Genomic DNA, 23,382 nt, shown 5'->3' with positions numbered 1-23,382 from the left:
GAAGCATTTGATAACATGGTGAAGTGGTGAGAGGGCCCAAATGTGGGTAGTAGTGTAACGTTGGAAAGACGCGGGAAGATACAAGTCAAGATGATATTCACCATTGATATTCGAGAGTATTGGTTGAACTAGGTAACAGGCATATGACATAGCGTCATGCGGATGCTCACAGGTACATCGGGATTGGCGTTGCGGCGCTTACTTGCGTTTTGGCTTGGGCCGGATGAAAGGGTCTGTCGCCTTCTTTTTGCGCATTATCGGAGGTCGGGGCTTGGGAGCAGCTTGGTTGGGAACCTATATTGATAAGAAATCGGTGTCAGTAATCAATAACAAAGTCAGACAAGAACATGACGCTTACATCTGCTCCGGATCGCGTTGGCGGAGCCCTTGTCGGGTCATTTCCGGTCGGATACGCCTGGCCATCGCGAGAAGGCTTGATGAGACCCTAAGAAATTGTCAGCATGTATGAAAGCTAGTTGTTGAAATAGCGAGAAAAACTTACTCCTGGTGAGCCATTGGCTAGCGGGCCCTTGTAACCATTGTGAGTATTGGCCACTAGGTTGTCGCGAGGGGGACCAGAAAGACCCGGGTGACCACTGACTCTTGAGACATTCGAACCACGGGCAGCCGGGCCAGATAGACCGGGATGACTACTACCCAATGAACCCTTTGGAACATGGATTGGGGGATGTGGCTGCCCGGTACGAGGACGTTGCGCTTGTGGTCCATTAGAGGAAGATTCTTCACGTTTTCTCTTCGCAGAATTATCTAGAGGGTTGATTGGCGCGGTTGAATTTGTGGCTCGAACAACAGGAATTTTGGGGTTGTGTCCTCCTAGTTGACGCTCTCGCTGACGCTCGGTCGATGAATCTTGACGTTGCTTGAGGATATATTCGTCCCTCTCAAGGCGAGATTTCTCGATCTTTGAAAGAACTTTCGTGGACGTGCAGTTGCGGGACGAATGCCCACATTCACCGCATTCAACGCATCGTTCAGCACGGCAGGAAATCTTAGTGTGACCAGGCTGACCGCAGCGGAAACAGGTTCCTCGAGCATTTGCCTTTGCTTCGTCATTGTCGCAGTTGTGAGTAAAATGGTTGGCGCTTCCACAGATCCCACACATTTTCGTCGGGTCTAAGCCCTTGGCTCCCCCAGAAGGTCCATCGGGTTGTGGAATTGGGGGTGTACCGTGGCCAGAGGCAGACACTGAGACGGAGGCCGACGAAGGTCGGGAAATTGGCGGTACAGGGGGCTCATAGTCGGGAGAGCCTGGAGCTTCTGCTGTGTCAAGGTCGACCATTTCAATCTCTTTGTAGCCTGTGAATTGCGGCTTCTCCAGGATTTTCACAATATCACCCTCCGTGTAGACATTTCGCTCCCGCGCGTTCTGAATGAGCCGACTCCAGAACTGACCCTGTTCTAGGGACTGCGAGTTACCCAGAACCCAGAGCGATGACTTGGCACGGGTGAGACCGACGTTCATACGGCGGATATCAGCCAAGAAACCAATACCCTTGTTGGATGCTCGCACACAGGAGAAGATAATGATTTCGCTTTCTCTACCTTGGAAAGCGTCAGTCGTATTAAAATCGACCTTCTTCAGAATGTCTTCGCCGTATCGTTGGGTAAACTGGTTCTTGAGCTCTCTTAGTTGGCCCTTGTAAGGTGTGATGATGCCAATCTTGCCCGCAAAGTCGTATTCTTTGACATCTGTGATCAAACGATCATACAGTTGCATGGCCACTTGTAACTCCGCGTAATTGATCAAGGAATGACCCCTGGCCGCAGATGAGTGCATGCCCTGGACATCAAAAAATCGGTAAGGACTGAGAAGCTCGCTTTGGTGCCAGGGACGCTGGCGAAGCTTGGCCATGTCCGGTCCATCCTGCAACTTGCCATCATAGAACGTCACACTGGGGAAATGACTGATGGCTGGGTGCATACGGTACTGGATATCCAGCAAATGCACGTCTCGAGGGTGATTCTTCTGCATGCGGACGAACAAGCTCTGTTCATACTGGAACTTGGACGCCATTTTTGACAGTACAGTTGGAGGCAACTGTTTGGGATCACCGACAAGAACACACTTCGAGCAGCCGTACTTCAGCGGGATAAGAGCACTGAGTTCAATACACTGCGCCGCCTCATCGATGATGACGGTCTCAAACTCGACATTCATACCCTGGAAAATTTCATGTCCAGATCCACTGAGAGTAGTGCAAATGACATGAGATTCGTTGATGATTTGTTCTTGGATCCGCCGTTTATGCATATCAGCATTGCGGGCCAGCGTATGGTTCTGGTCACGGGCCTTATCAATAGACGTGCTTAATTGGGACCGCTTCTTTTTCATCAAGTGAAACTCGCGCTCCAGCTCTTCCGGAGGAGGTAATCCCTTCGCTCGTGCCTCGTCGAGGCGGCCACGAAGCTCTTTGAATGACGTATCAGTCGTCTTATGCTCTTCATAGAGCTTCTGCAAGTCGACACCATTTCCTTTGCTAGGATCCTGATTCAGACGGGCATTGACCATCTCATCAAGGGTAACGTCTAACACATTGGTGTTGATTGCGTCACTTCTTCCTAGACGAAGAACAGAGACCTTTTCTTGCCGACCATGAGTCGTCCTCACACCATCCTTCAATCGCATGACTAACTCGTCGACGGCGGCATTGCTAGGGGCACAAAGGAGAAGTTTCTTTGAGAGGGAATTTCTCGCAACAGGAGCACCGTTGACTTTGATCACCTGTTTCCCAAGCACGTCGCTTAGAAGACTTCCGACAAGCGCGATGATGGTCTTGGTTTTTCCCGAACCAGGAGGACCTTGGATGAGAGTAAAAGCGTCGTTGTCGACAGCTGACTTGATGGCTTTTGCCTGAGCACGATTGATGGAGTAATTATCCATGATGGGTTGCAGTCTTGCGTCCGAATAAGTGAGAAGAGGTGAAGGCTTAGCCAAGACAATCTCTTCACACAGATCATAGTACTGCAACGCCATCAGGGCACCATATTCACGCTCCACTGGGATCAAAGAAGTGATCTTGGCACCCCATGCCTCAGTTCCCGGCCCTAAAGAAGACAGGAACTTGTTACTCCCAGGATTGACCCGATATGTGACCTCCATCTTTTTATTCTTTCGATTGACACCGCATACACGAGCGAGAACATGGGGCGCACTCGGGTCGCTTGTGAGTTTGGGCGAGCTGGAGAACATGACCAAATCACCTTCGCCCATGCTAAAATCCTTGGGAGGAACACCAAGCGGCTGGGTGCTGAATTCGATCCACGAGTCGACAGCCAATCGGGTCATGACTTTGACTTCGAAGGGTCGGAAAGAACCTTCGTCCTTCGCCTGTTGAAAACCTTGCCACGCTTCAAGAATTAACAAAGGTTCGAATGTACTCTGGTAGGCATCGGGTGTGCGGAACGTGTTTGAGACCAGGGAATAATCAGTGCGATCCGAGGAAGGAGGAAGATCGCCGGTTGCGAAAAAGTCCCAGGAGAGGATTGAACGGTGAAGAGAACTCAGATCTGGAGCCAGGCGAGCCCGCATGTCCCTGACAGACCGATGGCGCTTGACCTTTTTGATGGGTTGCTGTTGAAGGGATTGTTTTTTGCTCAATTCGTAGGCCGCGACGGCGTCGGGTTTCTTCGGTTTTGCACCAAAGAGTTCCTTGTCTAATTCATCTTCGCTCTCAGAATCAGACTCGTCACCAGAGGAAACCATCATGCTATCTGCGGGGGTTGTATGATCTTTACCCTTGATACCAATACCTTTCAGGCCAGAGCCTTGTTCAGCTGTTTGCTCCCCAACACCATATGCGGTCGTGTTCTTCTTGAGTCTGGCGAGCTCAATCTGATCACGCTTCTTCTTGGCCTCCCTTTCTCGTTCGCGCTTCTCACGGAAAGATAGGACGTGGGTGGGGTCATTGTTAGATCGTACAGGGGGAACTGACTTAGGAAACATCCTCGGAGGGAAAATGTCCGGACGATTCTTGAGAGCCGTTGAGGAGTGCATTTTGGCGGCCTTTTCAGCTGCGCGTTTGGCTTGGGTTGCGAGGCGAGCCTTGTTGAATTCGACAGAAGAAGATAGCTCAAGAAGAGTTTGGTCGTTCAAATTATCATCATCAAAGTCATCGTCACTGGTGATGCGAGAGGAGGGGCTGGAAGCAGAGGGTTTGGCAAAAGCGGTGATCGAAGACTGTTTCTTGAGAGCAGCAGTTGAGGCAGTGACGACAGGTTTCTTATAGTAAGCCTCCAATGAGCGGACTAATTCTGCCTTCTCACGTTGATTGAGTATTGTTTTGATTGTGCCATTGACAGCCACCCCCTCAATAAAGCTCAATGCATCTGGCTTCACAGTGGTCACATTCATCCCACCCAATCTGCGTAGAAGTTTTGCCACCAACCCTACGAGCGTCGTTGCCAAGAACTCATCCTTCAACCTAAGCCATTTTACCATAGCACTCATTGTGGCTGTTGGTGACTTGAGGAAATTTTCGGATGCAGAAGTCTGCCCCGGGTCCGCATTCCCTACAGCTCCCAAGAACACACCATATTGATCAAAAAGAAGGTCGGCGAACTGAATAGTGTCACGGCAAAACTCGAGCATGACAGCCTTATCATTCCCCCGAAGATGCCATGCCTCGGTCTCATCAAAGATCGTGGTCAATGCCAGCCACAGATACTCCCAAAGCTTCTGCAGCGACACAACCTCCCGGCGATCAGCGAGATTACGAGTTCGCAGCATACCGATTTGACTGTCACATAATATCTCTACGATGTCTGTACCAGTGTATAGCATTCTTGGGGCGGGTGCAAAAGTCTTCATGTGAGATATCCGACGAAATGACCAACTGAGTCCGTAAATTGTGGTCGTGAACGAAGATTGGAGGAGGTGAGAAATTGCATCTCGTCGAGCTGACTGGCCACTGACGGCCTTGATCAGGTCAACCGCAGCTGTATAGGTGTCATAGTCGGCGGCAAACAGAGCCGAAATAATGGCGCTACTAGTATCCTGGCTTTGGAACAACGTTTCAAGGTGCTCGGGTGGAAAGTCCGCGAGACGCTCGATGATTCGACATGAGAGGTTGGTGAGATGGCCATAAATCATATTGAAGTGGGTCTTCTCCTTGTTCCCTTCTCCTTTCGTTGGAAACATCTCCAAGCCAACCAGGGGCAAGATTCCTAGGAGGGCCGAACTTGACAGCGGCAGGTTATCCCGGTGGAGGTGCTTGATCACAGCATCCCAGATGGGTGCAGAGTAGGTAGATACTCCATGTGAGAGCGTACCGTGCTTCAGAAGTGCCTCATAATCGGTCTTCAACGATTGACACTCCAATGCCAAAGTGTTGCGTACAACTTCCATGCACTGCGTGAGAATGCCATCCTGCCGACTTCGCTCAACATCAAAGGTCGGGGGGTTGATGATTGCGTTGATTGTATCACCAACCACTCCCATTGTCTCTGCCAATACGATCCGAGTAACTGTACCCCGGGAAGACTCATTTTCTGTGAAGCGGCGTAGTGTTTGAAGGAGACTGGCCAAGCCAATGTCAAAGCAGTGATAGCGTGACAGATTGGGATATTGAGTATCTTGAAGACGGCCAAGTAATTGCAATATCAAGAACCGACAGGCAGACGGCTGGTGAGCACCCTTCAGTGAGCCGAGGAAGGGATTGATCCAGGAGAGCATGTCTTTCAAAGCGGATTTCTCAAAGGGCTCACCCTCAGAGGTTTCCAGGAGAAAAGCATTGAATTGTGTGTTGTAAAATGCCTGTTCCATGATTGCCTGGGGAGAAATGGTTTGCATAGCATCCCAGAAATCAACCGGGGCTTTCTCGAGGAATAGTTGGATGGTGTTGAGAAGGAATCGCAAGCTCGGCGCAGGTATGGCGAGATGATCCACGGAGAGACGACAAGGGTCTATTTCCAACCCTCGAAGCTGATGTGTAATCTGCTCTTTGTCCAGCTTTCGGACAACAAGCTGCATACCTCGCCACAACCTCTGAATGACTGCGAATTGAGGTGGCTGCTGTGACGCAGCCCGTAGGCCCATCAGCAAGCCATCGCGTACTGCCCATTCAAATTCTTGATTAGTAGGAGGCCGCGAGTATCTTGTCCATGACTGAACAGCCCAGAAGCTTCGGAATTGATTAGAATCAAAAAGAAAGCGAGAGACTGCAGGAATATAATCTGAAACTTTCAAGCTTCGCTTTGTTTGAATGAGTTTGAATGGCTCATCAAAATATTCCTGCAAAAGGCTTTCGTTGCGCAGCATGGCTTCACAGCTCAGGGTCTCGAAGATTGACAGCAATGCAGCCCTGTCCAAGACATCCAAGCTGATTTTCTCCAATGGGATTTGTTTCAACTGGGTTGTGGCGGTTGTCAAGTTACGAGTGATTCTCCGAATGTCCCACTCGTCGATTCTCTGGGCAAACGCCTCAATATCATCTTCGTGATAGTTCTCCTCCTTGAGCAGGTCCATGAGCCAGATTTTGCCGATGTAATAATGCTTGATGCATAGATCACATTTCTCCAGGGATTCGTCTAGTTTTCCCAGGATCCAGTTCTGATCGTCTTCCACGCCATCCTTATGGTATGCCAGGATGCGCATGGACGAGAGAAAACTCTCTCTTCGAGCCGTTGCTTCAGCTACGATATCCTTGACGGCCTTTCCTGATTCATCCACTTGCTCTAAATCTTCGTAGCGTCCATGATCATCGTTGTCTTTCCGGGGACAGAAGAGGTGGGTGGTCTCCGGGAGGGCCTTGAGTTCTCTGTACAACACACAATCTGGTTAGTTCCAGCTCGTTTGCTTGGGAAGATTTTCTGGGCCTACCTAATCGCAGCCAGAAACTCCATGGCAATTGTAGTCTCGAATTGTGAGGTAGTTATATCGAAATGACAGAGTTCGGTGCATTTCCTTCATCCCATAGGCAGAGCAGTTAGAACATCGTTTTGTCGAGAAGTAACACTGATCTGAAAGTGATTCCACGACCTTTGACTCAACTGCCGATGAGATAATCAAATGACGTGTCAGGAGGCTCAAGTGAAGGACAAAGTGATGTTGATAGCAGCGAGGAGTGGCCTCGCAACCGAGTGCCGTATTTGACCACGATATGCTGATACTTCGGCGATGGAAAGGCGGCGGTGGATCGGCGATAAGATTTAAAACACCTTCTGCCTCAAATAATGAGACTTTATGTTTAGCCAAAGCAAACAAGAAGGAGAAGATGGCGAACAAAAATCCCCAGAGCAAATGCCGGATGCCGAAGTATCATTGGCAGATTATTTGGGCGGTGAGATTGATCTCAACGCGTAGACGCGCTCTATTTTACCCAACTAGGACACTACTATAATTAAGACTGCGACGTAGCGCAAATTTCCCTCGGCAGCTACACCTGGAAAACACATAACAGTGCAGGTAGGAATCTTAAATTGCCACATTAAGTAATTTCCGCGCTGGAGGCATTGAATAGAATACATGAATGAGAACCCTATGCCGGCTTTGTCCTTTTGATAGAGGAAAGAAACAAAACACATGAACAAGAACCAAACGCAAACGCAAAAAGATCATCCAACAAGATATAACATCCAGATGGGAACCAGACACCAGGAAACCTTCAAACGCGGGTGTCATGCACTTTGCAGAGACAGAAACGCTTTTGTACAAGGGATAAATACCATAGGCCAGACAGGCTTAGTGAGTGTAGGGCATGCATCGGAAAAATAAAAATAAAACATTGGAGACAGGGTAAGAGTGAGGGAGGTAAAAACGAAGATCGCCCTCAGCATCCGACTGAGTAAACGACCAAACCAGAACGCCTGCTTTCTATCAGGGAATATAAAAGGCTCTCAAAAATAAAATAAAACACCACAGCATATTGCTCGTCAAATAGGAATGGCGAGGAGAAATCACAATGAACGAACCAGAAGCTCTGATGGGGGTAAAGTCATCAGTGGCGGTTCATCAGGCTCAATGCAACGCAATATGCGCTCCTCTATATCACATTATGTACAGGAGGATCGTCAGAAGTCCGGAATGGGTCCTCATGTTGACGGTGTGGAGTTTGCGAAGATTCCACCCGAGAAAGCATGGCAGCGGAAGTGAAGTCGTTGCTTTGCTCGAAGCTCGGTCGACTCCGGTCAAACGAATGCCGTGTCCGGTCGGGAGATCGGCGAACATAGTCTACGGACTGTGGTCGCGGATCATGGTCAAGACTGGCGGTGTAGTTGGTCCCATTACTGCTGTTTTGACTGCGGGGGTTGTGGGTGTTTGCGGTCGGGGCCACGGATGCAGCATAGAAGGGCCGCTCTTCATCAGTGTCCTGCTTGATGGCGGGCTGCACTGGCTTCACTATTTCCGAAGAGGTGGCCGATTCATCACTGGGAGCCACGGCCTTCGGGCCTCCCTCTTTGGGGGGGGCATTGGGGGATCTTCTATGGCCTCCAGATACTTGAATTTGCCCATAGTCACTTGCTCGCGGATGATATCAACATCAAGCGGGAAGAACACCTTCTGAATGGAGTTGTACGTGAAACGCGGAAGCAAGCAAACCACGACAGTCATCAGGAGGACGACCCAGTAACTCAATGACCCGTAAACTTCAGCAGCGGAATGGTAGAATTGACCAGAGGAAGTGAAGGAGGTATAAATGCCGGTCCACACAAAGATGAGAATACTACTGATGGCGTTGATCAGAGACGTGAACCAATCCCATCGGTAAGTATTCATCATAATGTAGATATTACTAGCAATCACGGCACAGGACGCGACTAGAACTCCTATACGGGCTCGGTCATTGATATTGCGTCCAGTTTCGTTGACGAAGTTTGCTGGCGCGAATAGGAGGTAAGGCATGAAGAAACAAATAATTGACTGGTACATGCCATCGGCCATGTATAACCTGTCCAAGTTAGTATGTCTCGAAACATCTCAAGAGTTTGGGGGAGGATTCAAAGTACCAGAACTTAAGTTGCGACCATTCCTTACGCTCGATACCTCTCATGTACAGTTGAGGGACAGCAAGAGACACCTTGTCGTCCACATCCTGATCGAAGATACCCATGAAGATTACAGGCAATGAAGTGAAAGCGAGGTTGACCAAGATAATGTAGGTATAGTCGAAGAGGTAGGAGCAATCGAAGTCGTTGTAGATACAGTACCAGAAAAGGGCGAACGTCCACACGAGATTCTGGGAGGAGTCAGTGGTAATACAGAATAATAGTCAATACCAACTCCACATACCTTATAAAAGAAGTTGGCCGTGCACTCTCCGAGGCGACGGTAAGACCATCTCCCATGCACTAAAAGAAGGCGCTGGAGGTACCGGAACTGACCAATTGCATAATCAGATGACATGACAGCTTGTCTACCTTCTTCGCCAGCAATACCGACACCTACGTCGGCCTCTTGAATCATAGCCACATCGTTGGCACCGTCACCAACGGAAAGAGCCATGATGTTCAGCCCGTTCTTGACCATGTTCACGACGGCGGCTTTCTGTGCGGGGCTGACACGGCAACAAAGAACGGCCTTGCACTGCTTGCAGAGTAGAAGGAATTTTTGCTTTAAGTCATCGGAGAGCATCAGCTTGAGGGTTTCACCATCAACGACCACGGCATGTGTAGCCTCGGGTGGTGTATGATCAGCACGAGCAGCAATAAGTTCCTCGTCAGAACCGGTCAATCCGAAAGTTTGCAAATTCTTGTCGAGTTCGTCAGAGGCCTGCTGGTGTTCAGTCTCGGGAATGTTCAGCACAATCAGCTCCATGTTGTTATTGAGTAGGTTGCAAGAAAACCCAATGTTGATGGCGGTCTCAACCTTGTCACCGGTAAGAACCCAGAGTTTGATACCAGCGTCCGCAAGAAGCTGGATTGTATCGGGCACACCATCCTGAAGTCTGTCCTCAATGGCAGTTCCACCAATAAGCATGAGCTCCTGTTCGATTTGACTAGAAACCATCTCTAGTTTCTCCTCACGGTCTGTGATCGCAGCGGCAGCGATATCGTGTTCCTTAGCCCATGTGTAGTATTCATCCTCACTAAGCAGTCGATCGGCAACGCACAAAGTCCGAAGTCCTTCCCTAGCGAACTCCTCCAAGTGCTCTGCAGTCTGTCGGCGGAGCTCCTGTTGTTTGCCACGGGCTAGACGGGAGTAAATTACACTGTCCGCACCCTTGCAAAAGAGGCGTATAGTACCATCGGGCATTCGGATAATTGCACTCATTCGTTTTCTGGATGAGTTGAATTCAAGGGTGTTCAAAACTGTATATGTGCGTTCCTCGCCCATAACATTCAGGAGAAGATCGTCACCGGCTCGGCCCAGAACGGTGAATCCACAATCTCGAGCAGTGCTGACCAACGCTGCCTCGTCGGGAGACTGGGCCTTGAACTCAATTTGAGGGGGGTCGCCGGGAGTGTGCTCGGTGATAACGGTATGACACAAGGCAAGAGCCAGCATGAAGTCCTCTGTACAGTGCTTCTGCCGCTCTCCGGATTGTCCTGTCAAGTCGGTCACAAAATTCGGAGCAACGAACGTCAGTTGGTCGTCGTGCAGGTAAGGGTTGTCATGAATCCCACGCAACAGACCCAACATTTTCTGCGCATCGGCAGCAATTTGTTGTCGAGCCACTGCGGCCTCTGCGTCAGCATCAGCTCCCTCGCGACGCCGCATGCCGACCTGAGCTTCTGTGTAAGCCTCTCCATATGCCAGGCCGTTGACCGTACACTTCTTGAACTCCATCAGGTTTTGAGTCAATGTACCAGTTTTGTCAGAGAAAATGTACTCGACTTGGCCGACGTCGTCTGAAATGTTCCAAGACTTAGGGACACAATAGATCCCCAGTCTCTCGTAGTACATGAACAGATCGTTGTTGATGAAAAGCGCTTGGATGGTCCGAACAATTTCAAGAGAAATATAAAGCGAAATGGGAACCAAGTTTTGGAACAGGATGAGAGCGGTCCAAAAGGTGACAATACCAGTGACAGGTGGTGTGCCTCCGTAGGACTCAAGATCAAAGTAGTCTAGAGATTTGTCTGGCCTGGCCCATGCGATTCCATTCACAATACCTGCGACAATACACATGAGGAATAGGATGAAAAAGTTGTAAATGACGTTCCAATTCAGATCCTTTGCCATGCGAGGTCGTTTTGCCGGAGTCGCACCGGAATTGAGCATGATCTTGCTCTCTCCACCGGTGAAGAGGACAACACCTAGGACCCATTCGGTACTCTTCAAATTGCACCCACGGAGCAAGATGTTGTTGATAGAGATGGGCTCAACCATCTCCTTCCGGGGAGCTTCAGGGAAACGTGGATCGCGCTGGTCCCAACGTATGGCACCATTGTAAGTGTACAGGTTGGCATGTGGGGCCTCACTTTCGATCACAAACTCGGCCTTTTCGCAGTCTCTGGCGTGTCGAACTTCATGGCCACAGTGAAGAGCTTGGCGAACCTTCAAATTGGTTTCTCCATCCAAGCCTTTTGTTTCGACATAACATGCGCCATCCGGGTCAGAAGTGGACAGAATCACGACATCGGCTGGGATAGGATCCTCGTTGTACAACCGGACAAAGTCGCCAACTTGCAGACTTTTCCACTGCTCTCGCTTGAATCGGGCCTTGCCGGGTGTCTGCTTGGACATGTCCAGGATGGTTCCATGTTTCTTGTCCGGCGTTGGCTCAACGACGCTCTGTCGAGCTGCGCTGTTCGGAGACAGATACTTGTTTTCAGGGTTGCTCACGATCGGCCAATCTTCGCGAGCTTCGGGCTGAGGCGATGGAACATCGGTCATGGGGATAGCGATATCTTCGGGGGCTAAGGAGTTCCGCTGCGTATAAATCGAGGAACGGCGATCTGCTGTACTCAAGAATGAGCCGCGTCTTTGCCCTTCGTCATCATCCCCCTCTTTCTCTTTCTTCTTAAATTGAGAAACAACCCACTTATATGAGGCGATCGAGCCCCTGGTACAAGCCTTCTTGACACGACGCCATATATCAATGTTGTCTTCTGTCGAATTGACATTGTTCCATTCAACCAGTCTGTAAACCGGAGAGTTGTTCACTTGATTGTCAGACACTGTTCTCCCCCAATCCTCAATGGCATCTTTGATAGCGGTCACAACGATAATAACGATTAGAGGAACGGCGTTCAGACCGGGGTTGTTGGCGCCGAAAATTGGAAAGCACTAGAATATCATCAGCCAATGCCAATTGGGGTGGAAGCCATGGAAATAAGGATATCACTGCGTACATTAAGAATGATAACGAACAAGAAATAGATGTTCGCAATGTTGTGAAATTGTAGCCAGATGTTGTAGGGAACAAAGGTGAGCGGTGTATACTTGGCAGTGCGAATTTTGTTTCTGGGGTACGTGATGCGCAAATGACCATCCTCGTCTCGTTCGGATTCCGGAATAGGAATGCTGAAGTAGATTCTCCGATTCGGTCCTTCTTGCGGGATCTGAGATTCGCTATTGCCTGAGGTGCTTGTATTGTTCGATTTTCGCTTTTCGTCTTTCAGATCTGACCGTTTATGGAAGCGATCGATAATTGAAACACGTTTCTTGACGCCACCATGTCCGGGCGCTCGTGTGGTAGCCCATCTTTGTCGTTTAGTCGGCTTGGAGACGTGGCTGTTGACCTCCCCGATATCAGCACCTTGCTCGTTGTTGTCCTCTTCATCCTCTCCATTGTCTCCAGGGAAGCGCGCGGAAGCCATCTAGGCTATTGGTGCGCCCAAGAAGGGCATAAAACTCGATAGAAACCTTGATTATTGGTAGCTGGCTAGCATCCGGTTTGAAGGGCCGGAATCCGACAGCGCTCGGCGCAGAGAAAGATTGTCGGTCTGAGTGCGTTCACAGGGGTTGAGGACGATGGAAACGCAAGGTCATAGGCGATATAAGTCTCGAGAAAATCAGGGGTTCTATGTGCGCGTGTCGAAGATGTTGTTGTCGACCAGTTTCGAGGAATCGTCCAAAACTATTCAAAACAGGGTTTCCGCGGCTGATCGTGATGGAATATGATTGCAATGCGACAGCCGAAGGGTTATAGGGCGCACCCACAAGGGGCCATTCAAAATACTGAAGTGAAAAAGAAAGAAAGAGAAGAAGCACCAAAGTAGTTATTTTGTGCTTCGAGGGGTGGGAGAAAGATAGAGTAGCCACCTGAGCTTACCCTCGTATGGATCTCAGTACGGGAGAGTATGTAATCTCGTTACCACCCGTCCGTGGGTGCTTACCGATGGGGCCGGGCCAACCTTCCAAGGAAGATACCTCTGCTTTGTCATTCAAAGCGGGCTTGGCAGGAGGTTTTTACACGCGTCGACTGTTCTATTGGTATAATTTGGTATGGTATGTCTTGCGTCTCTTTTACACTGCCTCTTTCTCTTGTTCTCGGCCCCTTTAGGCATCTTCGTTCGTGTGGGAGCCAGCATGACTGCACAATCACCGAGACTCAAGGTAGGTAGCCATGTATATAATCTCGGACTCAAGGGACAATACATGTAAAGTCCGGTAATTATAATGTCCAGCCCCGTTCCGACCTCTCCCTGCTAAATTTCTGACTGTGGCAATCGGGGTACTCGGCACTTGAACTATGGGACGAGATATTGATATAGTTACGGGGTACATAGTATTGATATTTAATCGCTAAGAGACATTGGTGGATTCGTGTTTATTTCGGCCTCTTTTCACTAGTGCGCATCGCGGCACTGCCACCGTCAGCATTATGATCGCTTACAACTAGGCTTAACGAGGGATTACCTACCGCGGGTACGGAGTATTCTCCCCAGTTCTTCACTATGAAAGTTGCTCCGTACTCCGTACATATCCGTTTGATCCGTATGCAAACTCTGGAGTAACGGTTATTATTGGCCCACCGCGGTTGTTTTCTTCACCCCACTATGAAGTATTAATTTAACAACTGGCCTTTTCTTGCGTCGTTGCAGGTTTTCCTAGAAGTTGTAGGGTACAGGGTACCTCGGGACGCATCGATATTCTTACTAAGGCGAATTTTCTGTCGTGGCAGTGTCCATGTAATCGATCTATATCAGAATCGGACAGTATTGTGACCATGGATTTCCCTTTTTTTTTTTTTTCTTCCCACGCCTCCCCTAATGATATCAGAGACCCAGAATTCGGGGTCGGAGCATCGATCCTGAAACCGACACGGCACGAGCTTCCCGGTCCACCTGAGTCAGCTTTCTTATTTTTTTCCTTCACTCTGATATGTTTTCGGTTAGTATCTGCCAAATTCCCAAGACTGTTATGCATATGGGTCAAACCATCATTGGACCCGTTCTTTTATTTTTTTTATGTTACCGTATGCATCCCTTCTTGTTTCTTGGCAAAAAATTAGAAAAAAAGAAAACCCTTGGCTTCAGGAGAATACTCCTGAACAGGCTCGATGATCGGCGTCCTCGTAAAACAAGGGTTCGGATTGCCCGGGACTCGTGTTCCCCTTTTCTGATAGCCCTACCAAATACCCACGTATCACGGGTGTGTTACTCTAAAAGCTTCGAAAACAGATCTCGAGGCAAGGGTCTAAAAGCAAAAGCAGATGCAGTACTCTGTACAGTAGTGCAACGTTTGAATGGCGTGCTGATACGGCATACGACATACATTTCAGGGTCGTCACCCGGTCGACCACGAACTATAGTAGTGGGACCCGGTGTTTAGCGTATCGTCGCTTTAGATAAAGGCTAATTGGAGTGTCATTTTCCCTACCCGTTACTCCGTAGACTGACACAGTAAAAATATGTATCAGAAAGAATCGGCCATTTCCATCGCAAGTTTGATGTCGATCAAACGAGATCAGTAGTAATCGATAGTAGACCAGATCAACCGCAGATCGCCGCCACTAGGGATGTGGCTACCAGATCTACAATCTACAATACGATAACAAACATACCAAGTATGTTTTCGACAGTTCAAGGTATGTACTCCCAATGCACACAGGTCAGTTCAATATCAATTTGACCTCGATATGAGTTCAATTAGTCTTAAAGAGTGGGATTGGATGGTTAGCGTTCCGAAGGTTAAAAATCGCCCCGTCCAGGTTCCACCTGAGCAACAAGGTCAGGAACAAAGAAAGACCGATGAGTCAGCATCTCATTGTCCACGGCTGACATCGCGCCAAATCGGCGCGTTCGACGCGATATGGCTCTTGGTTTTTTTTAACGAGAACACTCAACATCACTCACTCATCATGCGGACCATAAAAGAGTTATGGCATAATAGACCTACATTCGCTCATGTCAACTCGAACAGCACACCTGAGACGAAGAGTACCCCTCAGATGCATGGAAGCGCTGAACTCGCGACCGAATCCTCCGACCCCCCCTCTTCCTTTGTATTTGATCAAATGTTACCACAATCCGAACAAGATGCTGAGGCCCACCTAAATGCGGCACTGTATCTGTCAACTCAGGACACCCTCCTTCAGTCCCCTACATTGCATCAAAGTTTCCAAAGTATCGATTCAGTTACCGGGGTTTCATCTCTGAATAAGAGCATCAACGGATCTCAGCGCATCATCAAGGATGGCAGAGAGGTAGTCATCAGCTCGGATGGAGAAGACACAGACTCGATATGCTCGTTGGAGGACCCAAAGAATCTTTTCGCTCCAACGTCCAAGGACCTGTTCACACCGGCCAAATTCACTCAGAGGATATCATCGCCAAAGAAATACAAACACAACATTGACTCTCTAGTTCATGATGCAGTGGATGATAATGAAGTCGAAGCCAGCGTAGCTCGGGCGAGAGCCAATTATGTGCAGAAGCAACCGAACGGCATGGAGCACGGAAACGGCTCGTCCGGCACCGCTCTGAATGAAACCATGTTGATCTCTGCTCTTGGCGAGAATGAAGACGGTGTTGGAGGTCAACGTCTGATAGGTGCTATTAGAAGAACTGATGCTCTTGACCCCGGCCGCGCCTGGCCATTTTTTGATTGCACACAGACATTGCCGTCAGCCCCCCAATTTCCAAGTGATCTGATCGCACCTGGGACGAGTATGGATATATTAAGGGGTGAGCTTTAAATGAGTCGTTCGCTGCTTCTTTCCATGCTGACCAATTGTAGAATCTGATACTCGCGAGCGCCAGTTCATGTCAGGCGAATTTATTCAGATGGCTTTGTCCAAAGGGCTTTTGCCGGACGAATTCGTTTTGTGGATGTTTCGTTCCAGTTCGTCTCATACCATGCTTTGCTTATTACTGTCAAGCTAACATGCCTTTCAGTACCCTATGAACGCCGAGAGGAATTGAGCAATGCCTATTACCGAATTATTAAGGTTTGTAGATGCTCTTATATAAAACCCCCATTGGTATTAACTAACTGAATATATAAGAATATGGATCAGGACCGCCTAAAGTTGCTCATCCGTCCGGCCGATATCAATGACCTTTTCTCACGACTAGGTGCTCGGAGCCAGGCTTTAGATCCTTCCAAGGAGATTATCCCAATTCCTTCCCAATGTATGATTTGACTATATTGCCTCTGGCTCTGGATCCTGCTAATAAACACTGTCAGATATTACTCCAGATTCTGCGTTGAAAGACCATGCAACCTTCGTTTCAGTCCTGAGATTACTTAGAGAAACTGCTGGCTTGTGAGTTTCCACTCCCTCAAAACCGCGACAATGTAAGGCTTACAAAATTGTAGATTCGCAGAAGACACCCAAGAGCAAGTGGTGCTCCTACTGCTACGTCTTACTCTTGATGTTTCGTTAACAGCGGATTCTACGGCATCGTCGGAGCTTCAGTGGACCATAAATGCTGTGTTGGATCCTGAGAATTTCTATGAAACCAGTGCCCAAGATTCGGTAAGTAATCTCCTATATGTTGTACCACGTTCAAAGCCAACGATACCAGTTGCGTCGAGTTTGCGCCACTTTCCACGCCACGATACACGATGTTTGCATCCAAAGTCAAGTTGTGCATCATATCCTACCCACATCTCCATGGTTTGCACTGATACGATGTCGCCTGGCCGTTGCATTTTTACTACGGAGTCCCGGTCCTCTCACCGAACCCCCTGGAAAGTTGCTTGATATCAAACGTATTACACTGTTACTGCTACGGGATGAGCGTTTCCAAGTTAGGCGGTTCAAAGGCATAGCCGACTACGACTGGAGGGAATTAATTTCACTCACTGCTCTTCTCAACGTCGCGATTGATTCGTCTGCGCTAGCGTTGAATTTCAGCAGTACTCAACCCGAGAAAGACTATGACGCTGCCATCGACAGGCTGGCAGCTCAGATCAAAATGATATTTTGTTCTATTCAGGATTCCGGGGCCTCACATGTGACACGGACAGTGGCCAAAAGTGAACTCGAGGCCTTGCATTACCGAATTGTCTATTCGGTTCGGTCCAAGCCACCGCCGAAAACCACTATTTTCGAGTCACATGTAAAGGAGAGAGATGGTAACATTCGGAGCATTTTCAGCACTTTTGCTGCGCTTGCTGCTGAAAAGCAGAATCCCGAGGCCAGGCAAGAAACGAATTCGTTTGCGGCGCCAGGCGATGCGGATAATGGTGACAAAGATATTCCCATCCGCGCGCATGATCACGTATCCTGATCACATTGGCATTGGCAGTTCGAGTCCCAAAATCTCCATTTCACTGAAATGGGGTGAGATGATGAAATACCCGCCCAGTTTTCCCGTCTGCCACCACTCTATGACTTACGACCCTTATAATCATGACTTTGAGCCAGGCGTTTTATTACAGTATACCAATGTATTCAAGCACGTACGTAGAATGAAAGCAATCGCTAAAAGAGTTCGGTCATATTCCAAATGAGACTTGAACTGTGCAAAGAAATCCCCTCTATTTATGAAGATGGCCAAGAGAGGCAAAGATTATCTGAACTATAACACACGAAACACAGCAGTCGCAAACGTGAAACCCAAGGTAGAACAAGTGATACACACTTAGTCGTAGAATTTCCGGTTCAGGTTCTTGCCGAAGAGCGTCTCTCGCACTGCAGGAAGAGCATCAATTTCCAGCAGCCGCAGACGCTCCTCGAAAGTGTTGTTGATCTCAATCTTGCCTTGCCCACCGACAATAAACACACCACCAGCACTGCAACCTAGTTAGTCCCCTTGGCGTATATTGAGAGGGAGAGCGAATAAACTCACGATCCTTCTGGCAATGGCTCCGACTCGTCCAAAGTCACGGTCACCTCCGAGCCAACATGGTCGTTGTACTCCTTGGTCGCCTCCTCAATAGCATCCTTGGTAATACCGAAGTCCTTCTTTCGCGAGCGAATCGCAACGTTATCCTCGTTCAGATAATACAGACCCTCGAGGACCAGCCCCTTGAGCATGGCCTGGTACTTCTTCTGATCGTCGGCAGCCACCTTGGAAACCTTCTCACGGGCATTCTGGAACAACTCATCGAGTAGCTCCTGGCGGCCACCCAGCACGCGGAGTCGGGTCTTGTTAGCGAGTGTGGACCGGGTGATCTGCTGGGACATGGCTGCCTGCTTGAACTTCTTCTCGTAGAGGGTATCGATGGCCGCAGTCTCCTGGCGCACGAGCTTGGACTTTTCGATAGCAAACTCTTCGTCGGCCTTCAACTGAATCTCTCGGGCCTTCTCAAGTGCTTCTTGTTTGATGAAGGCGGTCATCTTGCGGAGCTCGCCCGCGACCTGGATTCGATGGCCATCAGTCCAACTCAAGGCTCCCAAGACTTAGAGTAAACGGCGAACATACCTGATCATCTGATAGAGCATGGCTTTGTGACATTTTGGCGGTTCACTGCTGTATCGCCTGTTGGGGTGGAATGACGTGGGGAAAAGGGAAAGGATGTTGTGTCCAACTAAGCTCGGATTGCGTTGCCTTGGCGTTCCGCACCCAGGTCCCTCGACAACTTGCCATTTCAGCGCGATCCTATCGTTCCCTATAATCTTACCTGAGCTATGGCTTCTTTACTCCGGTAGTTTCTTCTACTTGATGCGCCTTTCCTATCCCTTGACCCGACCAATGCACGATACACAACATGGGCAATCTAGGTGACTTGTCGCCGGAGGGAAGTGTTGCGGTAAGACCACGGAAATCAGGATATACAGCGAGATAAGATCCAAAGCTAATGCTGTATCAGGTTGGTGTAATCGTTGGACTGATATCAACCAGCCTCCAAGCTATCGGGCTCACGCTCCAGCGCAAGTCGCATTTGCTCGAGGATGAGAAGCACCCCTACGATGTGCGCAGACCCCCCTACAAGCGCCGACGATGGCAAATAGGAATGGGGATGTTTGTCATTTCCAATATTGTTGGAAGTACCATACAAATCACCACACTTCCGTTACCAGTTCTCTCGACGCTCCAAGCGGTCAGTAGTTCCCCCTCCATGCACGCCGGAGATTAGTTGCTGATGGGAATGCCGAATAGTCCGGACTAGTGTTCAATACTATATTTGCGACCCTCATCCTCAGTGAACCCTTTACCCGATATTCTCTCGCAGGCACCGTTCTCGTCTGCGCCGGCGCGTTGTTAATTGCGACCTTCGGGGCCATCGGGGAACCCGCACATACCTTGGATCAGCTCCTGGACCTTCTTCAGCGACGGCCGTTTCTTCTGTGGATGGGTGCCACTACACTGCTGGTTGTCCTGGTACTTGTTGGTACCAAAATGCTGAAACTCTTCCTACCGTCCTCACGCGCGAAACCCTCGGCCTCTGGTCATTTTTCACCACACCTACTGCGATTGCAAAGCCGAATGAGATTGATCCGCGGCATGAGCTATGGATTTGTCAGTGGTATACTGTCGGCTCACTCCCTTTTGCTAGCAAAGTCGGCAGTGGAGCTTCTCGTGCGAACAATGGTAGACGGTGTGAACCAGTTCAATCGTTGGCAATCATGGGTTATCCTGCTAGGGATGATCTTCCTAGCACTCACACAGCTATTCTATCTCCATAGGGGCCTAAAGCTGTGTAGTACTAGTGTACTATATCCTTTTGTGTTCTGCATCTATAACATCATTGCTATCTTGGATGGCCTGATCTACTTCCGGCAAATGTCCCAGCTGACGGGCTTCCACGCCGGTCTCATCGCTTTGGGAACAATGATTCTCCTGGGTGGTGTTTTGTGCCTGTCATGGCGACTTGAGGATATCGACACTCATACCGCTGTCACCACTTTGGGTTCCACGCAAACCGGACTTGGGCCGGGTATGGGAATCGTGGAAGAGCACTCTCCGGCATCCCCTGGTTTGCTGGAAGGTCAGGATGAGGAATCACAGATTAGAGAATGCGAGCCACTTCTCAACCCGAAAACCCATACTCGCCATCTTTCATATCAGCGGGGAAGAGCTCCGAGCCTGCCACTCAACTTGCATTTTGATCGCGACTCAGCTGATATAAACCCCGCATCTATTTGGGCTGAACTCGATGATTCGGACTATGAATCCACCGATGGACACAGACAGTTCTCCATAGATCGCCTTCGTAGCGGCTCATTGCGGGGTCTGACACGACAATCGACGACCGGCGCTACTACACACGATCGCGAAAGAGGATCTCGCCGAATCCAAGAAACATCACGTGAGGACCCATGGCTTCGCACCTCAGGACCTCAGAGTGGATTATGGGCCGTCCATCGTAAACGTCGGAGGGGCGGGGATCCGTTCACCTCATCGTCTAACCAAGAAATCGGTGGGTACGGAACCATCCAAGGGGATGGCGATGATACTCACTGGCGCGGCGACTCCCCTATCATTCGTTCGTCTGCCAGGTCTGGTCTTCTTAATGGCTCAAAAAGGGCTCTGGCAGGTGCCTGGAGGTTTGGGAGACAATATCTGCCTCGATGGAGCAGCCCGCCGGCTGGGATTGACCCAGAAGATGGCTCTTCCTCATCCCTACTCCCCCACTCTGGCGTCCGTCTTCCACGAACACACTATCCACAGGGAATCCCGGTTCCTGAATCTGACACCTTTCAGCCATCGTCATCCCCAACCACCTCTATATAACATCAATCTTCGCTCCAACCTATAACCCTTGCCTTCAGGACACTACCACCTCGGGCTTCTCTTTGCTTTTCGCCTTTCAATGCCTATGTACAGCGGTCCCTCTTCCTTGGACATACCGCAATCCACTTATGTTGCTTCCGTCGCTCATAGCTCGCGGTCGGGAAAAGACCATTGCCGGTCTCTCTTTTGTGTTCTGCCATCCACTGTCTAGATAATATGATATGATACCACCCAATCGATGATATAGCTCCACGCGAATGAATATAAGACCCTGATACAATTTTCCCGTGCTCTATATGATAATGCAGAGATTCTAAGAACACCGGTCACAATGTCTGCCAAAAGTCCCTTGGCTGTGGCACTGACCTCTCATATGCAGGTCAGCGATCCTTTCTCTCTACATGCACGCCAAGGTATATACGTCTTTCGGTTTGAACGTAGATTGGCCAGATTTGGGACAAAGTACCAGCCCAGCAGTCATGCAGAATATCAAAGTAAAGTGAATCTCATTGGTTTGGAAGGTTGGGAATATATCTGACAAATCGGATCGTACTGTTCGAACTAGACTGTAATTATTGAATTACTACCCGAGTGCCCAGAGGCCGTTTTAGACTACATAGTCTAACCCAGAAAGCGAGAATATACTTCTCATTACTAGATTCGGTATCCTCTTAGGCTGCATATCCTAGCGGGACCGCACTACATGGTTGAGACGGAGCAGAACCCAAGTCTACCACAGACCACTACGAATACAACAAGCAACATAACAAACCAAAGGAACAGAATCCGATTGCTCCATACCATACATAATGTAACTCAGCCATGAGCCATATCGGTGCGAAGTCCGAACCGAACGGCGTTGAGAATCCGTCATAACCAAGACAGACGGTCTCGTCATGGCATAAAATCAACAGAAACAATTAACACACACAGCTTGAGATTAGACAATGAGGAAAATAACATAATCAGCGGACAAAGAAATAGGTTAAAACTATAAGAGCAAAAAAGACCACAGAGGAAAAGCCACTTCGCCGACGAGTTTCAATGCACCACGAACACCTCCATCCTCCGCCATTGTCTAGGTAGAGGGGGGAAAACAAAAGCCAAATTTGCCTGCTTGCGCTCTCTTTCTCTTTTCTTGAAGTTGGTTTCTTTTTTTTGACGGACATTTTTTTTGCGTAAGTTTTTTTTGGTATTGGAAAGCCATAGTTCTCAGCAAATTGGGGTTCTCCTTTTTCCAAGATAGAAGGCAATATCAAAAGGAAAAACCAGATCCAATATCATCAAAGAGAGACCGGAAGGCGATTCCAGCGCGGTGCTTGACAATTTACAAATAGTCTCACGAGAGTGCCCTGTAGAATGGCGCATGCAGATACAGTACGACCATTTCCGAGGGAAGGGTGTGATGATGGATCGGCACAGAGGGAGACGGGTATCAAATGAACGCGAGATCGAGGCGCAGGGAGGAAAGAACAGAGAGAAGAAGACGCAGCATCGGGGACCTTTAGCAAAAAGGACCCCACGGATCAGATCATAATTTTAAGCATTTAAGCAGTGGGTTGGTGCTGGGGCGGCATGCGACCGCCGACCGGCATGGGGTACTGACCACCAGCCTGCTGTTGCTGCTGCTGGAGGTTTTGGTAGTACGCCATCTGCTGCTGCTGCTCGTTGGTCATGTAGCCAGGGTGAATACCTGGGCGCATATTACCCTGCGGTGCGTTGACGTTGTTGTGAGCCACATCTTCGGGGGCCTCGGGGGCAACATCGGGGGCGTCGACACCGTTCTCACTGGCGGCTGGGTCGGGAGCGTTGAGGCATGCCTATCAGGATGTTAATGGATGAAATAATATCATTGAAGTAGACCATCGCTTACCTGAATGAGGTTCTTGCCCTCGGCCTTGGTGACCAGCGGCTGAAGTTTGGGGGTAGTGAAGGTGTAGACAAGGCCGGTTTCAGAGACGACCAGGAGAAGAACTTGAGTGCCAGTCAAGACAGAGAGTTCATAGGCCTATAGAGTCCGATGGCGATTAGTTAAAAGTCCCAATCGATCCAAAATAGAGGAAAGAGCCTCGATCGGGGAACTGATGCGGAGGGGGCCTCGGGACGCGACGCACCTTCTTCATGATACCGGCCTTCCGCTTGGAGAAAGTAATGTGCCGACGCGACTTATCCTGAATAAACTTGATCTCGATCTTGCGGCGCTCACGACCGGGCTTGTCATCATCATCATCTTCATCATCGGCGCTCATGCGGTTGCGCTTGGTGCCACGGGCGTCGGCGCCGTTGCCGGGAAGGTCATCGTGACCAGGGGAAAGCTTTTCATCAAGAACCGCAGACATATTGGCAATAAAGACGAACAAAAGCGATTTAATATGGGGGGGTGGTTATGATTTGAGGGGGGGATACCGA

The 23,382-nt window shown here is 49.3% G+C and overlaps 6 protein-coding genes across 6 annotated transcripts; 2 read left to right on the top strand and 4 right to left on the bottom strand.

Annotated features, from left to right (window-relative positions):
- Positions 1-198: 198 nt before the first annotated feature.
- Positions 199-6,861, bottom strand: N7518_008087 (putative tRNA-splicing endonuclease; the record flags this gene model as incomplete). Its single annotated transcript, XM_057189014.1, has 4 exons — positions 199-294; positions 359-445; positions 503-6,776; positions 6,839-6,861. 4 exons carry the CDS (start codon positions 6,859-6,861, stop codon positions 199-201), a joined length of 6,480 nt encoding a protein of 2,159 aa, XP_057040717.1.
- A 1,139-nt stretch (positions 6,862-8,000) lies between these two features.
- N7518_008086 (uncharacterized protein) lies at positions 8,001-12,720 on the bottom strand (the record flags this gene model as incomplete). The annotated part of the gene is given in 5 exon segments (XM_057189013.1): positions 8,001-8,439; positions 8,457-8,906; positions 8,965-9,194; positions 9,248-12,187; positions 12,253-12,720. The coding sequence occupies 5 exon segments, from the start codon at positions 12,718-12,720 to the stop codon at positions 8,001-8,003; spliced, it is 4,527 nt and encodes a 1,508-aa protein (XP_057040716.1).
- Positions 12,721-15,206: 2,486 nt separating this feature from the next.
- N7518_008085 (uncharacterized protein) lies at positions 15,207-17,583 on the top strand (the record flags this gene model as incomplete). The annotated part of the gene is made up of 7 exons (XM_057189012.1): positions 15,207-16,032; positions 16,085-16,189; positions 16,243-16,295; positions 16,353-16,479; positions 16,535-16,613; positions 16,667-16,826; positions 16,876-17,583. The coding sequence occupies 7 exons, from the start codon at positions 15,207-15,209 to the stop codon at positions 17,581-17,583; spliced, it is 2,058 nt and encodes a 685-aa protein (XP_057040715.1).
- Positions 17,584-17,937: 354 nt separating this feature from the next.
- N7518_008084 (H(+)-transporting V1 sector ATPase subunit E) lies at positions 17,938-18,753 on the bottom strand (the record flags this gene model as incomplete). Its single annotated transcript, XM_057189011.1, has 3 exons — positions 17,938-18,088; positions 18,145-18,656; positions 18,721-18,753. 3 exons carry the CDS (start codon positions 18,751-18,753, stop codon positions 17,938-17,940), a joined length of 696 nt encoding a protein of 231 aa, XP_057040714.1.
- A 253-nt stretch (positions 18,754-19,006) lies between these two features.
- N7518_008083 (uncharacterized protein) lies at positions 19,007-20,973 on the top strand (the record flags this gene model as incomplete). Its single annotated transcript, XM_057189010.1, has 3 exons — positions 19,007-19,048; positions 19,109-19,339; positions 19,399-20,973. 3 exons carry the CDS (start codon positions 19,007-19,009, stop codon positions 20,971-20,973), a joined length of 1,848 nt encoding a protein of 615 aa, XP_057040713.1.
- A 1,547-nt stretch (positions 20,974-22,520) lies between these two features.
- N7518_008082 (Transcription factor MADS-box) lies at positions 22,521-23,312 on the bottom strand (the record flags this gene model as incomplete). Its single annotated transcript, XM_057189009.1, has 3 exons — positions 22,521-22,793; positions 22,847-22,981; positions 23,088-23,312. The coding sequence occupies 3 exons, from the start codon at positions 23,310-23,312 to the stop codon at positions 22,521-22,523; spliced, it is 633 nt and encodes a 210-aa protein (XP_057040712.1).
- Positions 23,313-23,382: the final 70 nt, after the last annotated feature.

Source organism: Penicillium psychrosexuale (genome assembly GCF_028828465.1).
Source record: "Penicillium psychrosexuale strain IBT 29551 chromosome Unknown utg000004l, whole genome shotgun sequence".
In the NCBI taxonomy this organism is placed as follows: Eukaryota; Fungi; Ascomycota; class Eurotiomycetes; order Eurotiales; family Aspergillaceae; genus Penicillium; species Penicillium psychrosexuale.
This window is presented reverse-complemented; position numbering and strand designations above follow the sequence as displayed.